The sequence below is a fragment of the Medicago truncatula genome, chromosome 1 (genome assembly GCF_003473485.1).
Source record: "Medicago truncatula cultivar Jemalong A17 chromosome 1, MtrunA17r5.0-ANR, whole genome shotgun sequence".
In the NCBI taxonomy this organism is placed as follows: domain Eukaryota; kingdom Viridiplantae; phylum Streptophyta; class Magnoliopsida; order Fabales; family Fabaceae; genus Medicago; species Medicago truncatula.
In genome coordinates this window covers 52,231,058-52,255,889 of record NC_053042.1, presented here as the reverse complement: position 1 = coordinate 52,255,889, position 24,832 = coordinate 52,231,058, and the positions used below count along the sequence as shown (strand labels likewise).

General features: G+C 33.3%; 2 protein-coding genes across 4 annotated transcripts; both read right to left on the bottom strand.

The window, feature by feature from the left end:
- Positions 1-7,054: 7,054 nt before the first annotated feature.
- LOC25485385 (kelch domain-containing protein 4) lies at positions 7,055-18,538 on the bottom strand. Of its 2 annotated transcripts, XM_039830002.1 has the most exons (20): positions 18,269-18,537; positions 18,106-18,192; positions 17,952-18,020; positions 17,174-17,306; positions 17,034-17,080; positions 16,841-16,927; positions 16,275-16,336; positions 15,399-15,441; positions 15,164-15,244; positions 14,856-14,972; positions 14,620-14,725; positions 13,352-13,415; positions 13,104-13,146; positions 12,773-13,003; positions 12,521-12,682; positions 11,437-11,577; positions 9,541-9,684; positions 9,116-9,202; positions 7,689-7,757; positions 7,055-7,584 (listed from the first exon to the last, which is right to left on the bottom strand). In XM_039830002.1, exons 1-20 carry the CDS (start codon positions 18,398-18,400, stop codon positions 7,492-7,494), a joined length of 1,998 nt encoding a protein of 665 aa, XP_039685936.1. In that variant the 5' UTR covers positions 18,401-18,537; the 3' UTR covers positions 7,055-7,491. The 2 variants fall into 2 exon arrangements, 1 of the variants encoding a protein (XP_039685936.1); XR_005643897.1 differs by lacking the exon at positions 7,055-7,584 and having other exon boundaries at positions 9,413-9,684; positions 18,269-18,538.
- Positions 18,539-19,682: 1,144 nt separating this feature from the next.
- LOC25485384 (elongator complex protein 3) lies at positions 19,683-24,019 on the bottom strand. 2 transcript variants are annotated; one of them, XM_013614578.3, is made up of 10 exons: positions 23,877-24,019; positions 23,012-23,574; positions 22,852-22,921; positions 22,576-22,748; positions 21,834-22,008; positions 21,290-21,456; positions 20,946-21,165; positions 20,720-20,824; positions 20,324-20,476; positions 19,683-20,082 (listed from the first exon to the last, which is right to left on the bottom strand). In XM_013614578.3, exons 2-10 carry the CDS (start codon positions 23,479-23,481, stop codon positions 19,924-19,926), a joined length of 1,692 nt encoding a protein of 563 aa, XP_013470032.1. In that variant the 5' UTR covers positions 23,482-23,574; positions 23,877-24,019; the 3' UTR covers positions 19,683-19,923. The 2 variants fall into 2 exon arrangements, with proteins under 2 accessions (XP_013470032.1, XP_024626982.1); XM_024771214.2 differs by having other exon boundaries at positions 19,781-20,082; positions 23,012-23,513; positions 23,877-24,012.
- Between the last annotated feature and the right edge of the window lie 813 nt (positions 24,020-24,832).

The window sequence follows — 24,832 nt, the reverse complement described above, 5'->3', positions numbered from 1 at the left end:
TTTTGCCCCCAAAGAGAGTATTGAAAAAAGAAAGAAAGAAGGGAAATAGAGGGAGAGAGTGACGAGCGGGAGAAAGTGAGATGGTGTGAGGAAATAGGGAAATATGGAGGGGTATTTATAGGTGGGAATGGTAGTGTAGGTTATAACCACCATAAATGTGGTCAAAAAAACATGTAAAGTTTGTAGAAAACATGTGGATTGAAGGTTGAAAACCTGACCACCGTCCAAAAAACGTTTGTTCTTCAGTTCTGACCACCAGCCAACGTGCGTGAGTTAACTCGCGCATAGGCCAGTAATGCGTGACTTAAGTCACGCAAAGGTTATAAGGTCTGCAAGTTAAGTCACGCAACGTGACTTAACTTACGCAAGAACATTTTTAGCATGGCTGCATAACACGAGCAAAATGTGCTGGGTGAAAGCAGCATTCTAATTGAAATTCAAATGCTTGTTCATCATAATTGGGATAATCCAATACGTCTCTTTAACTTGCTCTCTTTTAATCCATGCATTTAATGTCCTCCCAAAACGTCCTTAATGACTTTTTGGGTAAATTCAATACGTCTCCTTAACTTCCTCTATTTTCATCCATGTATTTAATTTCCTCTAAAACGTCCCTAATCATTTCAAAATGTCCTTAATCACTTCAAGCACACTCAAAAAAATACATTGAGAACATATGAGTTTTTTTTTCATGTATTATACTCTCTCCATCCTACTACAGTTTTTTTTTCATGTATTATACTCTCTCCATCCTACCACATTATTAAGAAAAAAACTCATTTTCTTTATCCTAAAATATAAGAAAAAAGATAAACTTTTATTCTATTTAATCTTTTTAAAAAAAAAATATATATATATATTTTTTTTTCAAGAAAAACTTTTGTTTATTCTCATAAATTAAATGTAAATTACATTCTATACTTCAAATAAAAATACAAAAAACTATACTCCGAATATTTACAGTATGTTTTAGTTTTCTTAATAAGTGCATTTTTTTCTTACAATTTAGGACGAAGAAAGTATAGATGAAAGAGAGAGAAAAATACCTTTAAACGTCTTGTCAAATATTTATGTATTTTCCATTATTGCTGGTAGAAATGGTTTTGGTTTTGGCCTTGCCTTCCTTCGGTCAAACAGTAAAAAAAGAATTAACTAATGTAAATCGATTCGTCTACTTTTTCTTTTTGAGAGGATTGTCTACTATATTTACATGTAAATTGATAAAAAAAAAAAAAAAAAAAAAAAAAAAGTAAAGGAATAGGATGAAAGAAAACAAGTATTGTAGGGATGAACGTAAAAAAGATGAAGGCTATGTTTGATAAAAACAATAAACTAGCTTATAAATTTGTTTTAAAAAATAAATTATATTTGATAACAAGCTTCTTTCACTATCTTATACTCCCTCCGGTCCTTATTATAAGAAAAAGTTAACTTTTTAAGTTCATTGTGTAGGTGATGTATTTAGTCTATATTTATAACAAGATACTTTAATTATTCTATGAACCAAAAAAATCAATTATTTCTTATAATAAAGACTAGAGGAAGTAGTTTTTTTTAAGATGATGCATTAATTAGCTTTTGAGCTTGTTTTTTTTTTTGAGAGAAATTAGCTTTTGAACTTGTACCTTATATTTTTTCACTTTTTTTCTTTTCATTTTGAACGTTTAATGTTTTTTTATAAATAAAAAACTACGCAATGGAGCTTTATATTACATGTTGTCAGATTAAATTAGTGCTTTATATAAAGCAAAATTACTCTTGAGTCCTTTATCAATTTAGTTGTAACACTTAATTCTTTATTATCAAGCAAAATTACTCTTGAGTTTCCGTGAGAACATATCTCAGTTGGCAGGGATAAACATTGTTATATGCAAGGACTAAGTTTCGAACCTCGGACACCCCACTTATTTACTTTGAAAAAGGTGAATTCTAGACACTAAGCTACTTGACAAAAAAGAAAGTCTTTTATCTATCAAAATACTCCCTCCATTCCTTTTCTTTTGATGTTTTGGCTTTTGACACAAGTTTTAAGGAGTAATTAAAGTATATAAACACTTGTGTGTTTTTTACTTAAATGTCCTTATTTATCATTAAATTCACATGTGATAAACCAAAAGTCACAACTACTTTAATAGTTTATTGTGTTTTCCATCAAGGGTAAACTTGAGAAAACAATAATAAATTCACTAAAACATCAAAATTTTTGGAATATAGTTGAAGTTTTAAAACATCAAAGAAAAGTAATGGAGGGAGTATGCACAAATAAAACATCAAAAATTCACATTTTTTCATTTTTTATTCAAAAAAGGATGAATAAAAAGTGATGTACCCTTTTTCTCTTTTTGTTCCTGAAATTTTCCACTATTGATTCGGTTTCATTTCTACCTATAATTGATTTTTAGGATGAATTACTTTAAAGCTTTCATTTTCATTTTGACTATGAGCTGAATTGGGGATATGGTAATTGTTTGAGTAGTGGGGAAAACAGAATTAGACATAAAATAGGGATTTCCTCAAAAAAAAAAAAAAAAAAAAAGAATTAGACATAAAATAGGGATATTTTGATTACGTTATTTTTATCAGTTTTTATTTATTTTTTATTTATTTGAGTTATTTACATACAGTTGATTACTGCATGAACACGTGTTTGCTTCAATACTATTTTTTTTTGTTGCTTTGACTCTGTTTGGATTGATAGAACATAACGGAATGGAATAGAATGGAGCGGAATTGAATGGAGTAGAGAGTCCATTCTACTATTTGGGTATTTTATAGTGGAGTGGAATATTGGAAAGTTGACGGAATATAATAAAATTATAACGTTTTTGTTCCATTTTTACTCTTAGTTAAAATATATTCTTCTATTGAATTTTTTCCTTTCTAATATGCCAATTTAGATAAGTTAATTTAGCTTCTTAAAAAAAAAAATGTTGAACATTTAAAATGTATATCAAATATTCTTGCAATATTTTATCATCTAAGTTGTACTTATGAAACATATCAATGTTTTATTGTACTATATATTAAAATAAATCTCATAATATGAATATATTTTAGAAAAGAAACGATTTTATTTATTTTTTGAATAAAAGAAAGAAAATTATTTCTTATATAAATTTATACCTTTTAAATAAGTAGAACTAAAAAAAATAAATTGCACTTTTATAGTATGATAATGGGAGTCATATAAACATAATAAATTTTAAACAATGTTGGTGTTCGACTTGTTTTTTTTGTTGAATTGTAACTTTGTAAGTGTTAGTGAAATCAACTCAAAAGATAGCCAATGGTAAGAATCGAAGAAGAACATAAGTTTTTTTTTTTTAATCAAAAGGAAATATAAAATAAGTAAAAAGAGAGATACAAAGATCGGAGGGACATAAAATCTAACTCAGGTAGGGATACATCGATAAAAACAGACCTAGTGGATCAACTATAATCTATCATAACAACGATTCACTAATCACAGGTGCAACCCAACGAACCCACATACGGGCGCGAAATTAGGTTAAAAAAAAATATGAGAAGTAAACATTTGCCAATAACACTTAGAGTTTAAAACGGCGAATGGATCGATCGTCAACATAGTATCAAAATTCAAGTGCCAACAACTCCCTGAACAAAACAACAAGCATAATAGCTCTTTCGAGCATCAAATACCAGACTGTAGGCATACAAGACGACTTGAAACCTGCAGATCTCAACAGACCTGGAAACAACAGAGAGTCAAAGTAGTCAAGCAACCAAACACAACTAGATTCAAACATACGCGTAAGAACTTAGATCGTGGGATGAGTCCAATATGTTAGTAACCAGACCCTTTCAGGTTAATAGAACCATACCCTTTCAGGTTTATAAAACCAAACCACATCAAACTAGGCCAAAAGTCTTCGACCACCCAGTCTCTGATCACAAACAACACGAACAAAAAGGAAAAACATACCAGACGTCAGTGAAGAACATCCGGATACACACCACCAGCAACCCAAACCAACACCAACCACCAGACACGGCAGCTCTGCCTACCAACCAACCTTCGGCGCGAACAAAAGCCAGCACCAAAAGAGGGTGCACCAACCCAAACAGGGAACACAAAACCAAAAAGCCGGAGATCCAACAAAAGCAAACAACCCACCGGTGACGAAAAAACGACAAACCGAAACAGCAGGCGGAAACAAAACAAAAACCAAACCTTTCGACGTTGAGACCAAACGGTCCACCAACCCACGAAACTGAAACCGGAGCAAACCAAAAACAACCTAAAACCTTCAAACCATCGACGAAGGATGGATCTTCCATAAACGCTGGAGAAGAAACGCTGACGCACAAAGAACATAAGTAAAGCTGGGAGAAGAAGAAATATAATGAAGACGAGGTTGTATTTGTAATTTAATCATTGAACAAATAAAGTAGTCAGTGGTTCCATTCCGCCTAACTTGGAGGGGAACCAAAATGTAAGTAAGTAATGGAATATGATGGAATGAATATCATTGGGTTCCATTCCATTCTATCCTTTTAATAACAATCCAAACAATGGAACATTGATTTATTTCATTCCATTCCATCTCATACCATCAATCCAAACATATAGGGTGGTGTTTTATGTGTTTTTTTTTATCTTTAACCAATGCAATTTGGAGATTTGGAAATTTGATAATAAGTTTTTTGTGGGTTTGAAGATGGTGATGAAGAAGATGATGAACATATGAAGAAGGATGTTTTTTTTTTTGTTGAAGAAAGAGAGGTTGATGACGAAGATATGTAAATTTACTTATGATAGAAAAACTCTTTTTAATTAAAAAGAAAATTAAAAAAATTTGGTTTTCGTATGTGGCATGCCAACTCAGCCTTTTTGAATAAAAAATGAAAAAAAGATTTATTTGTGCATGTTTTGAAAGATAAAGGACTTGAATGAGATAAAAAAAAGATAAAAGATGTAAGTGTTACAAATAAATAAGATAAAAGACTTTATGAATAATTTTGCCTTTATTATAAATATTGAAAAAACTAGAAAGCGTATTTCATATTATATTTATTTCTACAAGAGTTAGGATTCGTTGACACCAGGAGTCAACGAATTTTGTTGAAACCAAATCTCAACCGTCTATTTCATTTAATCAAAAGGCTCATATTTATTTACTTGAAATCTTACATGATCATCACTTTCCTGGATCATTTTTGCATCACACCATTTCCAGAATAATTTCTTACCATAAATCTTTGCTTTCCATATTTCTTACTACAGAAAAGATATTTGTACAACCATTGTGACAATTTTTAGACAAAATTTTCTCTCTTCATTGTTTTTTATCAATAAGAAAACAGAAAAAAAAAAAAAAAAAAGGTTATCATGAAAGTTATACCAAATGGTTGTTCAAATATCATTGTTCTTCTTATTATTGTTGTTCAGATTTCCCCTCTCTACCATCGATCAATGTTCCAAATAAAAATTAGGTCTTCTTCTCGAACTCAATATATATTTTAGGGTTTGAATTTGAGAATTCCATTGTTTTATGTAAAAATTTTGGGAATTCTATTACTTAAGGATAATTATGAAATTGGAATAAAATTTCAGAATCTCATTTGTCAATCTTGGATTCAATAGCTTCCTCTCCATTTCCCATTGTTTCCCACTCTTGTTTTCTTTTTGTTCCTTTTCAATCTTGCGGAACAAAATATACATGAACAACAATGGAGACAATTCATGTATGGATTTCAGTATACGAAGGCAATTTGTGCCAAGTTCATGAAAATGATTGCAATTGGAGAGAAAGATAGTGATTTAACCATAATTGAATAGTTAATTAAAATACTCACAAGGCTGTATCGTTTTGGGAAAATGATTTTTTTTTTTTTTTGAATTGATGCCAATTCTTTGTATAGAGAAAAAATCATGAATTATTATCTTTGCTAGTTATGAATAGAGATTATTTTGTAGTTGAGATCACATAGGAAACAAACGAGTGGAACGAGTTTGCAGCAGGGAGGGGAATCCAATGAAAAAAGATCATCTGAGTAAATTAAACAAGTAATTATGGGTTATTGATTTAAAAAAATAAACGGTTGAGATTTGGTGTCACGGATCCCGACTCTTTCTACAAAGTTGAAATATGATGAATTGTTAAATGATTGTTTAATTGCAACAAAAAAAAAAGATTGTTTAACAATAGATGTTAACGTCTTAAAAAAAAAATGTTAACGTATCTTCAAAATTTTGAGTATAAAATGGTATATTTATAACATATGATCTTGCTCCGACTAACTGAAACTCAAGAATTCATCCTTGTTTATGATCATGTTTAACAAATCATCCTTGACAATGAAGACGGATCAATCACATAATGCATAATGGCAGTTCAATTGAAGCAAGAACGGGTCGGCCACGACTAGGCTGCACGTGACAATGCGCGATGGAATGAAAGAGCAGATCACAGCTGACGGATAGATCAAGAAGTCACACAATGCTGTGAAAAACATGCATCCGTCATTCTACCTTGTGAATTGTAAGCCGAATCTTTCTGTGTCTTTGCTTCATGTGGTTGTTTGCTTTAGCTTCCGCCAGTGTGTGATGCTCTCATTTTTTAGTTTCTTCTATTTTGCATCCCAAAATGGCATTTGATCTTGGGTCTCTATAGTATACAAAGAAGCATTTTACTTCATTTGTTGCATAGTTCATTGCTTGTTAATTGATTGTTGGTCTTCATTCTTCTATTTTGCTTTCAAGATTATTTTTAAAAAACTTGTCATCAGCATGTGTCTTAAAATTCTCACTAAATTCTCATATTTCTCATCCACGCCCATTTTTCCATCGGTAGATTCAACTCCTTCTGCCAAAACTTTCACAGATTTTAGACTCAAATTTTGCATCTAGACATTCACACCATTAGCTAGGACAACAGCACCTAGAATTTCCCCTAGGACAACAAATAATAATAATAAAATACCAGCGATAAATTTGCTTATACAGATAATACAATCTCACCTTTAATAATACATAACATGCATTTTTCGGGTTTTGGTAAAGCAATCTATGAACATTTTATCAACAGAGTAATTCTCAATAACGATGCTCAATTCCAATAATGATTTCATGATAAATAAGGAATACAGTATACAACAGCCAAGTACTTGATTAGAACTTAAAGCATCGGCGCACCCCTTAAATACTCTAAACAGGTAGAACATGGGCAACGGACCTTGGATTTTAAAGGCAGTTGGAGAACATGGCACCGATAAAATCAGTATCCAACAAACTCGTTTAGCTCTCCATTTTTATATGGATTCTATCCTTAATTTTGAGGAGATTTGTGGGGTAACTGATAATTAGTAACTAATTTCTTTGCACGCATATTCACACTGATTACATGTAAAATGATCAGTGCGTACCAAGTGTGTACATAAAGTTCTCAACACCATCTCTGTAAATAATGACATCACACTAAAAACAAAATTGCAAATCACATCATTCTTCGGCACCCTAGCCTCAAATTATCAATTTCTAGTTTTCTTCTTGCCTCTTTTCTTCATACTAGTTTCAGGCCCCTCAGCCTCTTCAGCTTTCTGCTCAGCTTCTAATAAAGCCAGCTGCAGTGACAAAAGAAAGAAACAGTACCTCATGAAAAATGTAGTTATATATAGTTCCTAGGTGTCAATTTGGGGCAATGATGTGAGCACAAAAAAAACAGTACCTCATCAAGAATAGGTTTTAGCTCCCTGTATCGTGTTTCTGCAAGATCAAAACCATCCTTGCGGAGTTCCTATAACCCAGAAGAATTTCACCACAAACATTAGGCATTCATGTATTTCTATATGAACAAGTGTCTTCACATATCAAAAAGGAACAGCGACGGAGATGAAGTTCAAATAGAGCTAGAGGAGTAACAAATTTATTTCAAATTGGTTGTGCTTGTTTCAAATGATTATAAAAGATAAACAATCTACAAATCAAATAGGGAAGATATACATACAAACCATCTTAAACTTTGACAATTTTCCATATTGACACCATGGACTTATTTAAAAACTTTCGATTTAGTTCGTATCCACTAATTTTTCACTAAGCAGTCCTTTTTAGTTGAAATTAACACATCATGCAATTCTAAGCTTCTTCACAACTAAAATTTAAAAATATCAATATATAAATATATGATTTGAATAAAAAATTAATAATTTAATAACTAAAATATAGAAACAGTGTTTAAATATTTTTATAACTTTATTTCATTTTAATTTAATGTTAAAAATATTTAAAGTACTTAACAAAACCTTCAAGTTAGTCCCTCAAGTAACACTATTTCCTACTTAGTCCCTAAAGTATATAAAAATATTTAGTCTCTTTTTTTACATAAGGATATCTATGCCATTTCATTCTCAATAAGGCGCCATATACAATCAGGAACATAGTTAAACACCTGAGCACAAGACTGAGACGCAGCCGCCCTAGCTAGATTATGGGCGACTCCTTGAGCTTGTCTCTTTACATAAACAACATTGTAATATATTATAATATATTAAGTAGTCCTTTAAGTATACAATAATTTATCCTGTTAAGTTCTTTTTTTTAGGGGCTATCCCATTAGTCCTTGTGATGTTATATATTGACAAGACACCAGTGACTGCTTATAAAACCTTCAGAACTATTGGGAAAAACCCAAGTCCCATATCGGATAGATAAGACTCTTGAGAAGAGTATATAAAGAGGAAGCAATCCTCACCTTACAAGCCGGTTTTGTAAGGATGAGTTAAGCCCCAAATTTCAACAAGATTATGCTATCTATAAGAATCAAGCTAGTGAACAAGAAGATTTTAAAGTTCATTGTTTCAATTTGCAAGAAGATCAAAGTTCAGGGTTATATAACCTCCCTCAAATATTACTTGCATGCAGATCAGACCAACATTTTGTAATTTTAGAACAAGGACTTGGCCAATTTGAGACGAGGAAAACAGAAAGACCAACTGAAGTCTTTCTCCGTTCCCCCAGAATACATTAAGTAAAATATGATATGTGGTAAAAGAAATATAGGAAAGGCGGAAACTAGTCAAACTACTACAGACCGTATAGCTTTATGGGTAAAATTGTATGTATGAATATAACAAACGAAAAGAGATAACCTACTTTTCCAGTGTGCTGAGTATGTTCATGGGCTGCCATTTGCCAATACAAATTTGTACGCTTATAGAAATCTCTCAAGGACTCACCTGCCTTTACATGCAACAAGACAGTTAAGAAAGCAGTGGAACGAAGAAAAATATTGAAGCTCAAAGAGGCTTTTGTAGGCAAAAATACAACCAGACACAATCAAAAAATGTAGTAGAGCTCAATGGAACAAAAAATTAAGAAAATGCATGCATCCACTAGCTTCAATCTATAATCAACTGTGTAAAGTGTCTTTAATAAATATTGATAAACTACCAATGGTGTTCTCTGTGAATCTGACAAGCCAAGCCAAGCCAAGGCTTTTGTAAAAAAATGCATGCATCCACTAGCTTCAATCTATAATCAACTGTGTAAAGTGTCTTTAATAAATATTGATAAACTACCAATGGTGTTCTCTGTGAATCTGACAAGCCAAGGCTAGCTCTGATTTGCTCTATCCGTGACCTTCTTTCTTTCCTACGCAGATTCTTTACCCCTCCCTTGATTAAAGCAACAGCATCTCCCACTTGATCTGATGCATTCAGAACCTGGTGACCAAAACGTAAAGCCAAATAAATAATGCAGAAAGTCTCATTGTTTCAGGGAAAAACAAACTGCCTGGTTATGAAGAGTTGATCACACATATGTTTGACAGTATGTGCGCAGAATAGCTATAGCAAATTTAAGGACAAACAACTAAGAAATGCTCAGTGTCTATCATGGATCTTAAACATAGGAAAAGACAAATATCATGTTGCAGGTTATTGTCTCAAAAAGGAAACTGAAGCCCATCAAAATATTATAGACTGAATTATTAAGAATTCGTCCTTATATAGCAAAATCAATTGTGTCTTGGAGAGAAGCCCTTTTGTATTCCCATTGTACAGCTTTGAGGTAAAAACTAAATGCTTAGAATATCGGGAAGAAGAAAAAAACAAGCTATCAACAACAACCAAATGAGTTGAAATAATAAAAGGAAAGTGAAGACCTAAAAGGAAGAATTCAAAAAAAAAGATAATATACTTTTGTTGCCTTCTCTCCCTTCTTGATTATAATGGCATGTTACAACAACAATAATCAGACCTTTTTCCATTAGGTGGCGTTCAATACAGAGATCAACCAACACTGTAAAGCCCTATGCGTATTCGGTTCACACTTCACAGATAGACCATTACATAGTTTTTCTTGGTCTCCCTCTACTGAACTATACTCCGGATAGTCAACCCTCATTAGGGGTACTTCTACATCTAAGACACTTTTCCATCATTCTAAAATGGGACCACCCCAATTTTCTTTCTAATGATTGTATTTCTAAATCTTTTTTTTTTTGTGACCACTCATCCTACAAAATAATCTCATCTCTGTGACACCAAGTTTATTTTCTTATTTTTAGTTACTGCCTAAAATTGCAATTCCATAGAATATTGTAGTCCGATTAGCTTGAGCGGTACTTTCAATAAACTCACACTTAAAACATCCCTTCATTCCATCCATCCTATTTGGATCTTAGGTTGACATCTCTATCCCCCCATCACTTTTTAGTCGATGGTATTTAAAACATCGGATTTGTGATGTTGTATATTCCCCAATTTGCATCACTATGTTATGATTTGTGTATCTCCAACTTTTTATTCACTTCATAAAAAATCTAAATGATATGTTCATCAAGTTCATCTAGAATCAAGATAAAAGATAAGGGCTCACCTCCATTCATTCAATACCCTCAGAACTCATAATCTCATTAAAGAAACATTGTGAACCATCTTACGTTTTTCTCTTAGTTTCTTCCATAAGACTATAACATAACAGATGGCATAGATCTAGTAAAATATCTTTCCTTTCCTTGTATTTTGTGGTTACAACACAGACCTTTATTATAAAAAAACCTATCTGGAATTTTCTTTTATTTATAGAAAAACTACAACTAATTCAAAATTCTATTGCACTAGTATACTTGTTAACAAGAGATTTTTCTCATGGACATTGTGCGGACAGTTATTAAATGTCACTTTTCAACCTTTTCCAGGTTCGTTTTTAGAGAAAAGGGGAAGAACTCTTCATTTGGTGCCCAAATATTTGAACCTGAATTGGAGCCACACCAAATGAATGATTTGTTCCCCGCATCTAAGTCTAAATAAGGGATGGCAACTTGACCATAACTTGCATGAGGTATGACTCATTAATGTTTCCTTTCCTATAGAAAAAAGGGATTCTCTCTAGGTTCTCACTGTTACATAAATGTAAAACGGGGTTTTAGTTCGCTCATTTTTATTTTTGAGTTTTGAGATTAGAATGGGCACCTCCTCCTCCTCATCATCATCATCATCTTCATTCTCCTCACTTGTACCATCGCTATTAGATTCATCATCGTCATCATCATCTTCATTTTCTTCATCATCATCATCATCCTCTGAAACTTCCACCCATTCAGATTCTGATGCCTGGGTGGAAGAAGAAAGAAGTCAGACTATAGCAGATAAAATAAACGTTTAAATATAAAGCTGCATGCATAATACATTCTAGATTAAATATTTGCGAGACAGCAATATCAACTGTATCTGCACGGTTTATATCCAACAACCTAATGTAAAAGAAGTATCACCACAATTCGTATTATTATTTATAATGAGTAAATCAGCATTTTGGTAGTCAAAATTGTAAGAGTCGGGTAATTTAGTCTCTCAAATTTGCAAAATAACAATTTAGTCCCTTAATTTAAAGAACTTCAGTCAATTTAGTTCATCTACCAAAGTATCTCTTTAAGGAATATTCATCAAAATCGATGAAAGACCTGCATATTGTCTTGAATAGTCTCTTACCGTATCAAGACAAATATAAAACCTTTAAAACTGTGATGTTAAATTCGAAAAAAGGACTAATTTGACTAGTGTTCTTTAATTTAAGCGACTAAATTATCGTTTACGAATTTGAGAGACTAAACTGCCTAGCCCTTACAATTTCAGGAACCATAATATTGATTTACTATTTTACTAGATTTTATATAAACTGTAGAAAATAATTCTGATATATTCAAAGTTGTAATGAGAGTTAGACACTAATGTGTTTAACTAGAGTTATAAACGTAATGGGCCAAATACAACTAACATAAATAATTACAAATATACATTATGTACAACAGAACCTCTATGATATACTACTACTACTCCACTACTTATCTGGGAAGGATAAAATCGTTCACTAACTTAGCAGTGGCAGAAAAAATTGATCAGCCAAGAACAGAAAACTTGTGTATTTAGTTAGAAGAACAGAAAACTTATGTTAATATTCCAGAGTAGTCAAGAACAAATGAGACATCATCAATTGCAATTAGTAGTGGAGTGTATGCATCTATCAGCCAAAAGTAGTCAAGGAAAGAACACAAACCGGTATAATGCACTTCCATTCATCAAGTTTGCTAAGGTTGAGAGAGTACAAGTCGTCAAGAGTGATTTCTCGATCTTTAATCTCCATCATGCCACCATATATATATAGTGTATCTCTTCCAACAGCCATGCAGGAATTAATGCGTCCACAGGGTTTCACTGCCTAGAAAGTTTGGAGAAATCCAATAAAATAAATAAATGAGCAAAACTAAAAGCAGTGTCATAACTAAGATTGTTGGTCCAAAATGCAAACCTCAGGCAAAGAATTTTGAATGTCGAATTTAGCACCAGATTCCTTAGACTTTCCTTCAGGTTTGGTAAGTGTTTCATTGTCAGCAATAGTAATCTTTGATGCAATATTCTGGGATATATCATTAATACTGCTTTCTTCGTATTCCATATCCTCAGCTTCATCTCTTGCAGTACATAGTGGTTCTGCCTTCTTGTCGAAATCGTGAGTACAATTTTGTTCGGTCTTTCTTAACTGCAAAACCCATTTTTCATTAGGCAGCAAAACTATTGCATACACAATAGTAAAAAGAAAAAAAATTGGAAGTAATAAATGTACTGTGTATCAAATCTACCTTATCTTTTGTTGATTTATCCTTTCTTAACTCCAGAGGGTACCTATTACACAAACAGCATCAATAATAAGCTAACCACGAATCGTTTAATAGGAGAGCACAACTTAACTCAAACCAGCATATGCAGAAAAGCTCAAATTAATGAAAAAATTACGAAGGCCTCGAGTCAAGAGCAAATGGAAGAATTTATTACATAAATGGAAACTTAAGAAAATGGTGTATTAATCACTGAAGCAATCTAAACTTACCAGCGACTGGTGTCTAACTGAAAGCCATAAAGCTCATTCAAGAACAAGCTCATCATTGCATCGCCTGCATGTTTTAAGTGCAATTAGAAAAACTAACCATACAGCAAGCATAAACAAATAAACACACATCCTCCGAAAAGAATTTAATCAGACTTTCGGATCATATTAATTGTTTATATTCTTCAATGAAATACTCTTTTAGAATTCTCCATAACCCTCCGCATTTTGAATTACGAAAAAGAATTACACATTCGTTTCTTAATTATCATGTGAATTTGATCTCCATGAATATGGATATAAGAAATCATAAACAAAAAAGAGATCTGCTTTTCGTTTATGATTTCTTCTTTTTTCGTTCCTATTCTTCTTTTTTGTGCTATGAAAAAGGGACTTAAAAAATTTTAACATTAAAAAAAAAGAATTTAATCAGACTGTCGGATCATATTAATCCTTATTTATTAATTTTGTTAAGTTTGCAGCAACTTAACCTAATTTTTTCCCTCCACTAATCCCTTATTAGGTTTGCAACAACTCAATCCTAAAATTTTGGCTCTAAATCCTTATTTATTAATTTTGTTAAGTCTACAGCAACTTAACCTAATTTTTTCCCTCCTTATTTATTAATTTTGTTAAGTCTTCCTTATCTCAAATTATTATTTTCTTTTATTATGATTTTCCTATATACTTTTGTTGTAGGGACGATGCATGTGTTATAGTAAAAAAAATGAAAATGTACTAAATTTTGTGCGCAACTTTGAGGCATTTCAAAGGAAGTGGTGAAGAGACAATAAAAAGAGGATAATATTTATGGTCACTCACCAAAATAGAACTGTATACCTTTGAATATGTACTTTGGGAGCTTTCATGTTTTCCTTATATTAATTTCATGCTTTTGTTTTTGTATTGTTTTGTTTTGTTTTTCTTTTATTTTAATTTCACGATTCCACCTCTCTTCTACTTCACATGTTTTTGAATTGAAAGTATGACAAATATTACATGTAACTTATTGTTTATTATTTATAAATTGAACTCACAACTAATATAATAGACATTCGTACCAATATATTAAAAACTCTATGTTTAGAGTATATCTACTAATAAACATAACTGTGTATATATTGCCCGGGCGTTGCCCGGGTAGAGGTCTAGTTGTTTATAAACATTAAAAAGGCCACACTGATGAGATCTTGTGCAGTCCAGTTCATTTAATTATAAGTATATGCAGACGGTCACAAATTGCAAAAATAATCATGAAAAGAAAAGGCTACCTTCAACTTCTATATCCACAACACCACCAAATAGCAGAGCCCTCCTCTTATGAACACACATGGAAAACCCTGCACGAGGACCAGGAGGCATCCCACTCTTCTTAACCTATCAAGAAGGGAGAAAGGATTGTTAAGAAAACAGTTGAACTATTAAATAATAACATACGGTATTTTTCTGGGGGTCTAAGGGTGTGAGTTGCCTAAGAAGAGGAATATACAAAACTCCAAACCACAACCTTGTTCCATTCCCAAGTCTTGGGATCAAGGGACCACATATCTGAATGAACAATTCCTTTCTCAGAGGCATTCTTGTCAGATGAAACTTCTTTTGAATAGCCACCATATAAGAAAATCTGCAATGTAAAAGTAACAATGTAAAGAAGACAGCTTCTAAACTTAAAAAATTCTTCAATTAGCCACCCTGATTAATCATAATGATGAAACGACACGGGGAAAATTTGACAATTATGATAAACAAAAGCATAACTATAAGTAATTCAAAACAAAAATTAGCTTGATATAAGGGGAATAGTATTTTACTCACATCATCCTGGTAAACAAATAATTGAAAACCACTACGCCCAGTTGGCCACATTGCTCCAGGCTTAGGCTTTACTTCTTGCCACTGCAGCACAAAATCAGATTGGTATTAATCACATAATAAAAACTATATCAACACTATTGCATCATACATCCCGACGTTTGAGTTTTGCTTATGGAATAGCAAGTAGTACATTAACATAATTAGGACACAATATAGTGTATTAAAATAAATTTACCTTAAATTGATCAAGGTCAAATACAAATAGATCATTGTAGTACCTGCAAAACCAATTAAGAAGTGACATAGAAAGGTCATCCAGTGAATCAATACCAATAATCAGTCTCTAGTTGTATGTGGTTTAAAGGCCTCCATTTAACTCTCACGTGTGAAGAGCATCTAGATGCAAAATCTAAACGGTTCAATATCATACAATAAATGCAAAGAATGTAACCTCGTGAGAAACATAAAAGAGAACTTAAAGAAAGAAATAAAATCGGATTAAAAAGGAGAACTTTGTTGTGTAGATTCCATATTTCTATCTCCAGAGTCAACAGCATTGATCATGGAATTTCTTGCAATAACGGAATAGGAGAAATGAAATTTATCAGGAAAAAAAAAACTACTATACCAATTCCCCTTTTCACTCCCTCCCTCTCACTACTTTTAATCATTTACTCTAACAACACTCATATCACTCACCTTCTTTATTCCACTTGCCGCAACTTAAAATCTCATATTGACCCTTATTCATATCATGCTTGCTACTAAATAACTTTACTTTCTACAGGCCAACACAACCATCCAAATACAACTTCAAACTATAAGGATTGAAAAAAATCCCATGAGGGTCCATTCAAACATATATGTTGTGCATCTACAATCACACACAAAAAAATATGGCATAAGCAAAAACGATTTCCATTCCATCCCTCAAAACCAAAGCTTAGAAATCAATGTTGCTAAGCTAACATTCACTAACAACGAAAACATCCAAAGAAGATGCACATAGAAAAAAGAAGCTCAATCTCTGCTTCCATAGCAAGTTTTTCATCAGATGCAGAAAAAATATTTTTTTAATACAAATAAAAAAGAACTAAGCAGTGTTAACAACCTCACTTCTCTAAGTGTATCATAAAAGCCACCAAAAAGAATAATCTTGTGCTTGTATAATACCTGCAAATGATAAGTATATTAGTAATCAAATCAGCTTCAGCCGTTCAGTGACAATAATTTCTTTTGTTGTTTAAATTCTGATATGGCTTTACGGAATTCTCAAAGATGGAATATTACTTTGAGATGAACGAACATGAAATGTAATGCAGATCAATAAGCTTGTGTTTCTAACAGGACTAGAAGTATGTTATGCTCTCAAAACGTGTGGTGATGTTTTCAACTTTTGGGTTGCAAATTAAAAGAAGAAAATAACCAAGATAGATGGAATCTGTGATTGTCAGGTAACAGAGCTCATGTCATTTGAGCATTTGATGTCATAAAGAATAATCTGAGGAATTTTGCTATGCAAACAGACAGTAGTGTGATGTTATTTGAGTTAAATAAAAAAGAATTTTCAGAAACAAATATACCAAAAACCCGTTTGACTTAAGATGTATGAATCGGATATTCTTGCAAGAAAGTTGGTAACTAACTACATGGTTTCATAAAAGAACTCGAACATACCATCCGATGTCCCGAACGTGGACCAGGACACCCTTTTAAATTAAGTTGTTCCCACTGATTAGTTTTCAGGTCCAACATCCAAAAATCCTACAGTGATCAAAATTCAAAAGCAACATCTCAAACAGTCAAAACCCATTAAAGTGAATCACATTTTCCTTAACCACAAACAGAAGCAAGGTAATGCAGATTTAACCTTGTAGTGATGGAACCTCTCTTGATTTGGAGATGTAAATTCACCACCTAAAGCACATAAAAAAAAAAAAAAAGACACATAACTTTCAAGTGTGATCAACACATCCACACAAATATCAAGACAAAACCGAATCAAATTACCAAAAATATAAACATAATTCTTCCAAGCAACAGCTTGATGAGCACTGCGGGGAGGAGGACTATTAGGACTCGAAATCAGTTTCCACTCCAGCTTTTCAACATCATACCGATAAAAATCACCATAGACAAAAGTCTGCATAGATTCAAAACCTGATGGTAAGTTGCAACTACTTAGTACCTGTTTGGTTACTCCGAAATTGAGCTTGCAGAAGTCAAATTGACCAGATTTTTTTATGTTTGGTTTTTATTTTGAGAATCAATTCTGATCTAAAGCAACTATTCGTAGCTTTCAAGTTGAGGTGGAATCAATTCTAACTTTTTGCAATTTTTATATACATGTTAAAACTATTTTTGGTAATGATACACTCTAGCAATTTTGATCTAAAATATCCGAACAACATGAACTCACATTATTCACTTTTACATAAATGCATCCAAACACATACCGCTGCATTCAGATCACTTTTAACCAAAATCAATTTTCACCACCACATGTTCCACTTTTCGAGGAGCCAAAATTGATTCTAGATGTGTTTGGTTCCTCTAAAGTACAAATTAACTTTGCCTCCAAAATTGATTCTACTTGAAGCTAGAAATTGTAGCTTCTGATTCTAGAATTGATTTTTAAACTCATTTATTGTTCAACTCACTTTTACATAAATGTATCAAAACATAAATCATTTTACCTTCAACTCAATTTGAGTCAAAACATTCACTCAAAATCAATTACACTTAATCAAAATCAAAACGCTTCAATTCAACAAATGACAAACCTAACCTTGTTCCCGTTGTAGAATTCACCTCCATATAGAACCAATTCTGTCTCTTTCAATGGATTAACGGTAAGCTGCACAATCAATCAGGCAATCAAACAATCAAATTCAAAATGTAAACAGTATAAAACGGAGTGTTAACTAATGGAGTCACGTTACCGAGCAATTGGAGCGAGGAGAAGGAGCGGGAACATTATCCTCAACGTGAACTTCTTTCTTCTTAGCTTCTTCTTTTTGAATATTCAACTGTGTGATAAACAATTGTTAGGTTTTCATTGCTTGAAGAAAATTGAACGAAGAAGCATAAGGTATAGTTAGTTACGAGAATGGCATCAATATCGTCTTCGGGAGAAAGCTTTTTTTCCTCCCTGCGAGCTCGTTTCATATCGGCTTTTGCGGTTTTTTTCTCTGTTTTCTCTTTGCCTTTGCCGACTTTCTTTGTTTTCTTCCCCATTTTCTTCTTCTTCGCCGCTGTGAATTCCTTGCCGTCGCCGCCGCCGCCGCCGCCGCCGCGAAATCAAATGTAGAATTGAAATGATGTTTTTGCACTCACTCTCGCCCTTCTTCTCTACTCTCTCTTTTATTTATTAATTATATAATTTAAAATTTATGGATTATATAATTATTGTTCATTTATCACTGTAAAAATAATACTATTTGCTTTCATGAATAGTGTTTGTCATTGAACCTGGAGTGTGTTTTGATTAGCACCTTCCTCCTATCACTCTAAATATAGTGTTTTTTTTAGAGGAAATCTAGATAAATTGTAGTTAGTACTTAGTAAATTCATACTCTTCAAGAGAATATGTTTACTTAATACCTATGAAGCACGGATACGGACACGGACACCGGACACAATACGGACAATGACACGCCGACACATAATTCAATGTAATTACAAGTATTGGTGTCGTGTCGGTGTCGGATACGCCTAATTCGAGGAGTGTCCGTGCTTCATAGCATAATACGATAAATATTTAGATAATTTAATTATTCGAACAAAGTTTAATCTTTGGTCGGTACATATAAAAAAGTGCATGTCATAAAACATCAATCTCTTGATAGATGATAAACATACAGAATTGATAAAAATATAATGCTCCTTTATGTTTTTGTGTATTTTTGTAATTCGTTTAAGCATATAAGATGAAAAAGGGAGCTAAAGACAAAGATAAAATTATACGGTATGGTACATAATCTAAAAATGTGTGTTTAAATAACAAAACTCTACAATTTATCAACAAGTAGCCTCAAATGATAAAAAAAATAGATCAGTTAGCATCATAGGTCTCTCTCCTTTCTGTGTTAGATTTACACAAAAGAGGATTGTCGAAGTCATCTATTAAATCTAATGAATTCTCTATTTTTCTTCGCCTTTGCTCGTCCAAAAAACCACATGTTCACTTTCAACATAAGGTTTATTTGTCTCAAGCAGACAATGACTCTTGGAAACGCTTCAAGTCTATAATTGTGAGCTTGCAGTTCTCAGGGATTGGATCACAACATCCAGAGTTGTGTCCTTGTTATTAATGTTGTCATCAGATGAGTTATTTGCTGATCCATACTTTACAGGAGTTTCATATACCAACACGCATTGTTGTTTTTCAAAAATATGTAAGGTTAGAATTCAAATGGATGGTAATCTATTAAAGTTCGGCAGCAAACTATCACGCCTTCCCAATTTGTTACCATGTTCAATTTGCAAATCCTAAACTGAAACATGCGTAGCTAATGCATACAACAGTGAATGTAATGTAATCCATTAAAGTTTGGCAGCAAACTATCGAACTGCAAAAACCAGTATCTTAATTTGCAGTACTAGCTTTAGAGAGAATGGGAGGTAATGGAACCTTTGAGCAAAAACATGAATGCCTTATGATAGGCATATAAAATACATATCACCAACACATGCTACAAAATTACATGGCAAATAACTATTATTATTAATTCCCTTAAAAAAACTATTACTAATTATTATTACAATAGGTATTTCATCATGTAAGGCCCTTCAAGCTCATATCCCAATTTTCTGTAGTAATGGCGTGTGCCAACCCCAGAAATTACAGCTATCTTAGTTGATCTGTGTTCTTTCGAAGCAATCCGCTCAGCCTCCTCCATAAGAAGCGTACCATAACCCTGTTAACAATAATTTTGGTCAAAAGTAGGTCAATTGGAGTACAATGAGGGACATGTTATTGGTATCCTTGGAAAAGCTGCATCGTGGATATCCATATGTATCTTCTTGGATATTATACATGGCTAAAGAATTTGATACAGTTCAAAACCAAAACTCAGCACTCAGATAGTATCCGATAAGAACATGTGAATATTCGTAATGATATCACATGTCATCTATGTATTAGCATGACAGTTTTACCTGGTGTTGTAGCTTGTCAGAATCCCGCCCATGAACCGGTACAGCAGTTCCATAAACATGGAGCTCACGAACAATAGAACACTTACCCATAAGCTCTGGACAGGTAGTGTTACGGCCACATTTTCGCAGTCGTAACAAACCAACAAGGATATCCTGCTCAAGAGCAGACAGCACAACCAATGTCAAGGCCATGTTTCATCAACAGCAAATTAACACTAAAGGTAAGAACAGGTTAAGAGATGTCCCCTAGATTCAAAATAAAGAAGGCAAAATATGCACAACAGGAACAGTACCAGCTACAAACTAGACTCACACGTTACAACTCAAAGTAGAAAATGATGATAGACAAAAGGACAGGCACTATTAAGAGAGGCTGAGGAAAGAAGGTAAAATCACCTGCCGTGTATCTTCGTATGACAAAAATGTTTCCCAACCTTCATTTGCCATATAATCACGACGAACAAGTTCCACCTCTTCTGGTTTAATTTGGTGATGAATATCCTACAAAGAAACACAGAATGTCGGTTGGTGCTCCAAAATAATACTGGTTAACAAAGTGTGTCAAGATTTAAAAATCTTAGTTAAATAAAATTTCCAGACAAGATTGGTTCTAGATAATTACCTGGATTCCAGCTTCTCTGGTGCGAACATCACGACATTTTAAACCCAAGTCTTCCATTCGAGCTAATGCTAACTCCCTTAGATTCCCTTTCTCAACCCCAGAGGTCACCAAAGGCATTGGAATATCCCGCTGAACTCTATAAACACGTGTCCATGGAGGTACCATTGCAAGGATCCTTGCTATGATGTCCACAAGTTGCTCAGGTGGATAATTTCTATACCTACAATGATGTTAACAAACAAATTGACTTTCCACATGCCTTTTAATCCTGATGAATAATGAGATAGAAACTAAAGAGTTTGAGAAAGAAGCATTTGAAAGAACACGTCACATTAGATAGGTACCTGCCAGTTTTCCAGAGCTCATAAAGCCCAGTTCCACGTATTACAAGAGTGGGGTAAATTTTAAGCCCATCAGTTCTAAACAAGGGACTTTCAAAAAACTCTCGGAAACTTTCCATGTCCCTTTCAACACCAACATTTGGAAGATCAGGCATCATGTGAGCAACTACCTAAAGCAAAAGGCAAAGAAAAAGAAAACATAAAATAAGAACAAATAGTAAGTATATCTTTTAACTCTCATGACCAACCTAATGCCTAGTTTGTATTCAAAAGGGGTACAATTAGGGAAATCCAAACAACTAGAGTAGAGAGTAATATGCCTATAGAAAGTTGCTTATTAATATTATACCAATGAATCTATCTAAAGCTTGTCCTTGTCTAGACAAAGATAATGAGACAGCACACAAGGTCATTAAGTTCATTACAACTTTGAGTGCAGGAATATGTATATATCAATTTTTGAACACATTCAGCATAAGGAGCATATAGGAGAATAGTTTGACAGGACAGCTGTGACGAAGTGCAGATTGATAGGACAGTAACAAACCTTGAAACCAGCATCTTTAGCTAGGCAAAAACAATCAGCTACAGCAGCAACAGTATGTCCTCTATTAGTGTCACGAGCAACATCCTCATAAGTGCTTTGGACTCCAATCTCCAATCGTGTACAACCGTAAGAAAGCATTTGTCGCAGGTGAGGCCCAAGACAATAATCTGGCCTCCTGAGAAATTTAAGAAGTCCAAAACTTGATAAGCGGCGAATTGATGCTTTACATTAACTATTAGCAGTTAACGTTCACTCAAAGTTTTCCACGAATATAATCATTGATATGCTCAAAAACGAAATACATAAAACCCTAGAAAATCATAACTAAACCAGTTTATGTCATGGAGACAGTTGTCATAACAGCAAATTTATTACAAGTAGTATATCTTGTTTCATTATCTCTGTTACAACAAAAGAAAAAGTCTTCTTTCACAAGGGGAGTTTAGTTACATGAATTAAATGGCACCGCAATGTCTTCTTGTGAATCATGTCTAGTGACAAATCATTTAAACCAAAATCCATCTTAATAGCCTGATATGTAATTTTTCTTGGTCTCTCTCTAGTTCTAACTATTTAATTGACCTCCATATAATCCATTCTCCCTATAAGATTTTCTACAAGTCTCCTCCCCACGTGTCCAAATACCAAAAATTCCAAAGCACCACTCAAAACTTTTAACAACAAAAAAGTAAAATTTAACATTTGTTGCAACTTGCAAATAACTAAATGGCAGGCAACTCACGTTTCAATTGTCATGCCAATACACTTGGTTGCACTATGCTCAGAGTACATCACAGCCTCTTCTACATTGGCAGAGGTGTGTCCAGACAAAGCATCATGAAGATTCCTTGTAAAGTAATCACGGTAATCCGCCGGAAGTGACATGAAAGTTCCACCCATTAATATAAACTCAACCTGAAAAACAATAAACCACATCCATTAATATAACAACATGATACATCCACACGTATATTTTATGTACTTGAATCACTCAACAAACAATAGTAGAGCTCCAAACCTTGTCTACACTGTGACCTAAACGCTTAAGCTGATCAATCCTACCTCTTGTCTGCACATAAGGGTTATACCTAAATCCAAAGCAAAGAAAGTCATCAAATTAGATGTGTTCTATTTTACTTATAGGATAATTTCATTTAACAAAATGAAAAGGAACCTACCTTGCTCGAATTGCACGCATGCTGGTAGGTTCATAACCAGTGTAAGACTGAGTACTGTATTCAAAATCGGAGTCAGGACCGCCAGGGCAATAGACACAAATGTTACCGGTGGTGGCAATGTGAGGACAACGATGAGGTTTTGACATGACAGCAACAACGGCTATTCCAGATGCGGTTCGGACGGGTTTGGCTCGGAGTTTAGGAAGAAGAACCTCTCGTTCGGAGTCAGGTAGAGCAGCAATCATCTCAACAAGTTTGGGTGCACGTGAGAGGCCGTACTTTCGGCACGCCGCGGACTTGAGAGCATTGAGATCGACTTTGTGGCCTTTATGAGATAAGTCAACCATGGAGTTCACAATTTCTGCAATGGCTCGAACGCGTGCTTCTTCTTCACTAAGACCATGGCCTTCAAAGCCACCTTTCCCAGGACGTGGTGCCTTTTTTCCCTCCGCCACCATTGCAGCTGCCATTCTGGATAACTCCAAAATCTAAAACAATTGAACTGTTGAGGATTTTGTTTAGCGCTTTCTATTAGCAAAAGTCGCAATCGAAACTATAATTCCCTACAGAAAAATGAGAACGATTACATTATTTGAGATCTAACCAATCAATGAGGTAAATAGATCATCATCATGTTTGATATAATACTTAAAAGCAAATCCTCTATTTATTATTTATTGCTCACAACACACGCTATATCAATTATTTCTTTATCTAAAGAAAAACAGCAACTGCTGGCTTACTGAGAAAATTGAGCAATTTTTTTATATGAAATCAGTGAGCAAAGACGGAAATGAAGCAAGCATGAAACAGTGATGAAAGATGGGAACTTCTTCAAAGGTTAAAGAAGCATAGAAGAACTTACAGTGATGATGCAGAGGGAAGAATGAGCGATAGTAGGAGGAAGGGACGGTGCTTTCAGTTTTAGGGTTTGGGTTGGGGTGCAGTCGTACCAGAGAGGGGGTTACGAGTGCGAACGACGAAAATTGAACTGAATCAGAGCCACCTTTTTTATTAAAATATTTTTATAATTGATTTTGATTATGGTAAATTATTTTTTAATTGTCTAAGAATTATTTTTTTTAAGGAATTATCTACCAATTAATTCCATTTATTTTATGACCGGTGCTAGTCACACAAAAAAAAAAAAAAAAAGTTACACCCAAATTTATTTAAAATTTTACAATAATACCAAAATTGCCCTCTTCATGTAAATTTTTAAAAACACATCTTTTATGATCATTCTGAACCCTTACCCCCTTTCATCCACAAATCACCATAGATGTGCAACAAATATCTGAATCAACATATTTGTTATTGATCTGTACTGTATTCATAAAGGTTAGTGAATTTCATGAATTTCATTTTCGATGAGTTTCTATTTGTTTATTGTTTGTTTTGGTATGAGATATGTCTGTCAATTTGATTTTACGTGAGAGGTTGGTGTAAATTAAGTTACGTGTATGTATATAAAAGGGGTTAGTGTAGTTTACGTATGTAGGTTAATGTAAATTCAAGTTTTCGTATGTTCAATTTAAGTTAGTGTAAATTCAGTTTACCTACGTTCAATCTAGGTTAATGTAAATTAAGTTTACTTATGTTTAATTTAGGTTAATGTAAATTTAGTTTACGTATGTATATAGTATGTATATAAAAGGTTAGTGTAAATTCAGTTTACTTACGTTCAATTTAGGTTCATGTAAATTAAGTTTACTTATGTTCAATTTACATTAATTAGGATTACGTTTAAAAACGCGGTGTGAGTGTTTGGAAAGAGGAATACGTGAATTAGGATTACGTTTTTCAGGTTTTGGTGATTAA